Raw genomic sequence first — 4,345 nt, 5'->3', positions numbered from 1 at the left:
ATCATGGGTTGCCTCCCATGGAGCGCTCTTTTATTGTCATTATCTTGACATTGGTCCCTTATTAGAGTGGTTGATGATTGTGGTGCCTCAATTTGTCCCCTCTCACAATGAGCTTTCTGCTTGTACGTTGATGGTTAATCTCCACATGCTCCAGTGAGAGTATCCTGTTGATGGTGTAGTAATCATCAGTTTGTGAATTTTTCTCCAACTGCTGGTATATCAATCTCACTCTGTCCCCTTTTGAGAATCCTTAAGTTGGTATGTTTTTGTTCTTCTACCCTTTTGGACCTCTTTTCTTACTCCTCTTTCCTTTCTTCACTTGTCCCTTTTCCTTTGCAGCATGTTTTATGTCAGGGACTTCCTTCTCAACAATCAATTCTTCAGCCCCTTCCTACCTTCTCTCTTCAGCCTTTACATGTTCTTTGCCCTCTTTTTCTTCTCCACTCTTCATCCCTTGCTTTGCAGATGAGCTGATGAGCTCTTCATTGGGTTTATCCTTCCACTGTAAATCTTCTTCTTCAATCATCATGCAGCTTTTCTCCTTAACAGTATGATGTGCTTCTTGGAAGACATTCAAAGTTATCTTCTCGTCATTTACCCTCAGAGTCAATTCTCCTTGTTCTACATCAATAATGGCCCTTGTTGTGGCCAGGAAAGGTCTTCCTAATATCAGAGAGTTATTCTCCTCTTCTCCTAAGTCTAGGATTACAAAATTTGCAGGAAAGATGAATTTTCCCACTCTGACCAGGAGATTTTCAATCACTCCCTCAGGGATTACCAGATATCTATCCACTAGCTCCAATGACATCTGTGTAGACTTCACTTCTTCTATAGACAGCCTCCTCATCATAGATAGAGGCATGAGGTTGATACTAGAGCCCAAATCACAGAGTGCTTTGTCAATGGCTGTGTTACCAATGGTACAAGGTAAGTAGAAACTCCCAGGGTCTTTGAGCTTTGGTGGAATGCCTTCTTAGACCAATGCACTACATTCCTGTGTCAGGATCACTGTCTCTCTCTCATTCCAACTCCTTTTCTTGTTGATGAGCTCTTTGAGGAATTTTGCATATAAAGGCATTTGTTCTAGAGCTTCAGCAAGTGGGATGTTGATCTCCAGCTTCTTAAACACTTCCAGGAACTTAGGAAACTGTTGGTCTCTTAGCTCTTTGTTAAACCTTTGAGGATATGGAATGGAAGGAGTATATGTCTTCACCATTGTCCTCTGTTCTTGTGACTGTTCCTCCATAACTTCCTTTCCTTTCTTTGAAGCTTGTGACTCCTCTTTCTCCTTGAGCTTCTCTTGGTTCTTTTCTTCAATTATCACTGGCTCTTTGCTGCTGCTGGCCTTGTCATCCTCTATTGGCTTCTTTTTCAACTGGCATCTTGTCATTTACCAAAGTTCTTCCACTCCTTAGTTGAATGGCTTTACATTCTTCCTTGGGGTTAGGAATGGTGTCACTTGGAAATGCATTGGTTGGCCTCTCAGCCACTACTTGCTTAGACAACTGGCCAATCTGTATTTCTAAGTTTCTCAATGAGGCTTCATGGTTTTTGCTGGACAATTCTTGGTGCTTCATCATCTTCTCCATCAATATCTCTAAGTTGGAGATCCTTTGAGATTCCTGAGGTGGTTGTGGTTGATTATGGGATGTGGAGGATGAATGATAGTTATTTTGGTTAGTGGATGAGTTGTTGGGTGGATAGTAGTTGCATTGGGTTGGATGTTTTGTGGTATTCTGTATGGATTTTGGTTAGTGTTTTGATGGTTTGTGTTTCTTGAATTGCTTTGGTTTGAATTTCTTTGCCAAGGTTGATGGTTTTGGTTCTCTCCCCATTTCAGATTGGGGTGGTTTCTCGAGGATGAATTATAAGTGTCTCCATGGAAGTCATTTGATCCAGAACTCTAATTATGCATGTATTGCACTTGTTTAGGCTGCTGCTCCTCATAATTTTCCTCTTGCTGTCCCCAAACCACTGATGGTTGGTTGGTTGTGCTCACTGCTGCAAGTTGCAATCCATCCATTCTCTTTGACATTGTTTCAATTTGTTGTTGGAGCTGTGGTACACGAAATTAGGATTTCACTTTTCACAACTTCGCACAACTAACCAGCAAGTGCACTGGGTCGTCCAAATAATACCTTACGTGAGTAAGGGTCGATCCCACGGAGATTGTCAGCTTGAAGCAAGCTATGGTTATTTTGTAAATCTTAGTTAGGAGATTAATGATAATAGTGGTTATATTTATGAAAATAAATAACATGAAATAAACAGTAATTGTGATTCAGTAATAGGGAACATGCTGAGGTTCCAAAGATGCTTTGTCATCTGAATCTCTGCTTTCCCACTGTCTTCTTCTCCAAACACGCATGGCCTCCTTCCATAGCAGGCTGTATGATCCTCTCGGATGAAAAATACCAAGCGTTGTCACCACACGGCTAATCATCTGTCGGTTCTCACTATCGTCGGAATAGGACCATTATCCTTTTGCACACTGTCACTGCGCCCAACATTCGCGAGTTTGAAGCTCGTCACAGTCATCCCCTTCCAGATCCTACTCGGAATACCACAGACAAGGTTTAGACTTTTTGGATCCCAGGAATGCTGCCATTGATTCTAGCCTATACCACGAAGGTTCTAACCTCCGGACTCGGTCTGTGGATTAGAAACCCAAGAGATACGTACTCAAGCTGTCGCCCAATGACTACGTTGAGCTCAGATAGAACGGAGTGGTTGTCAGGCATGCGATCATAGGGTTGAGGATAATGATGAGTGTCACGGATCATCATATTCTCCATATTGAAGTACGAGTGAGTATCTTAGAATAGAATCAAGCGTAATTGAATAGAAAACAGTAGTAATTGCATTAATCCATTGAAACACAGCAGAGCTCCTCACCCCCACCTATGGGGTTTAGAGACTCATGCCGTCAAAGGTACAATATGAAGTTTAAAAATGTCATAAGTTTTCAAATGAATCTCTCAAAATAGTTTTTATACTAAACTAGTAACTTAGGTTTACAGAAAATGAGTAACTAAGTGCAGATAGTGCAGAATTCCACTTCTGGGACCCACTTGGTGTGTGCCTGGGCTGAGCTTTCAAGCTTTCATGTTCATATGCCCAAAGTTGGCGCTAAACGCCACCCTAGGTGCCAGAATGGGCGTTTAACGCCGAAAAAGTTGCCAGTTCTGGCGTTTTATGCCAGAAAGTTTTAGGCTGACTTTGGACTCCGGTTTGGGCAATCAAATCTCGGAAAAAGTATGAACCATTATATATTGCTGGAAAGACCAAGATGTCTACTTTCTAACACAATTGAGAGTGTACCGATTGGGTTTCTGTAGCTCCAGAAAATCCATTTTGAGTGCAGGAGGGTCAGAATCCAACAGCATCTGCAGTCCTTTTTCAGCCTCTGAATCAGATTTTTGCTCAGGTTCCTCAATTTCAGCCAGAAATTACCTGAAATTACAGAAAAACACACAAACTCATAGTAAAGCCTAGAAATGTAAATTTTGAATAAAAACTAATAAAAATATAATAAAAAGTAACTAAAATATACTAAAAACTACCTAAAAATAATGCCAAAAAGGGTATAAATTATCCGCTCATCACAACACCAAACTTAAATTGTTGCTTGTCCCCAAGAAACTAAAAAAAATAGGATAAAAAGAAGAGAATATACAATAAATTCCAAAAACATCAATGAAGATTAATCTTAATTAGATGAGCGGGACTAGTGGCTTTTTGCTTCTGAACAGTTTTGGCATCTCACTTTATCCTGTGAAGTTCAGAATGGTTGGCATCCATAGGAACTTAGAATTCAGATAGTGTTATTGATTCTCCTAGTTCAGTATGTTGATTCTTGAACACAGCTACTTTATGAGTCTTGGCTGTGACCCTAAGCATTTTGTTTTCCAGTATTATCACCGGATACATAAATGCCACAGACACATAACTGGGTGAACCTTTTCAGATTGTGACTCAGCTTTGCTAGAGTCCCCAGTTAGGGGTACCCAGAGCTCTTAAGCACACTCTTTTTGCTTTGGACCACGACTTTAACCGCTCAGACTCAAGCTTTTCACTTGACACCTTCACGCCATAAGCACATGGTTAGGGATAGCTTGATTTAGCCGCTTAGGCTAGGATTTTACTCCTTTGGGCCCTTCTATCCATTAATGCTCAAAGCCTTGGATCCTTTTTACCCTTGCCTTTTAGTTTAAAGGGTTACTGGCTTTTCCTGCTTGCTTTTTCTCTTCTTTTTTTTTCACTGCTTTTTCTTGCTTCAAGAATCAATTTTATGATTTTTCAGATTATCAATAACATGTCTCCTTTTTCATTATTCTTTCAAGAG

At 40.5% G+C, this 4,345-nt stretch overlaps 1 protein-coding gene across 1 annotated transcript; it reads right to left on the bottom strand.

Moving 5' to 3' along the window:
• Window positions 392-1,390, bottom strand: LOC107620651. Its single transcript, XM_016322783.1, has 2 exons — window positions 1,176-1,390; window positions 392-872 (listed from the first exon to the last, which is right to left on the bottom strand). Exons 1-2 carry the CDS (start codon window positions 1,388-1,390, stop codon window positions 392-394), a joined length of 696 nt encoding a protein of 231 aa, XP_016178269.1.

This window comes from Arachis ipaensis, chromosome B10 (assembly GCF_000816755.2).
Source record: "Arachis ipaensis cultivar K30076 chromosome B10, Araip1.1, whole genome shotgun sequence".
Classification (NCBI taxonomy): domain Eukaryota; kingdom Viridiplantae; phylum Streptophyta; class Magnoliopsida; order Fabales; family Fabaceae; genus Arachis; species Arachis ipaensis.
Note: the sequence above shows the minus strand (reverse complement) of the source record. Positions and strands in the feature narration are given on the sequence as shown.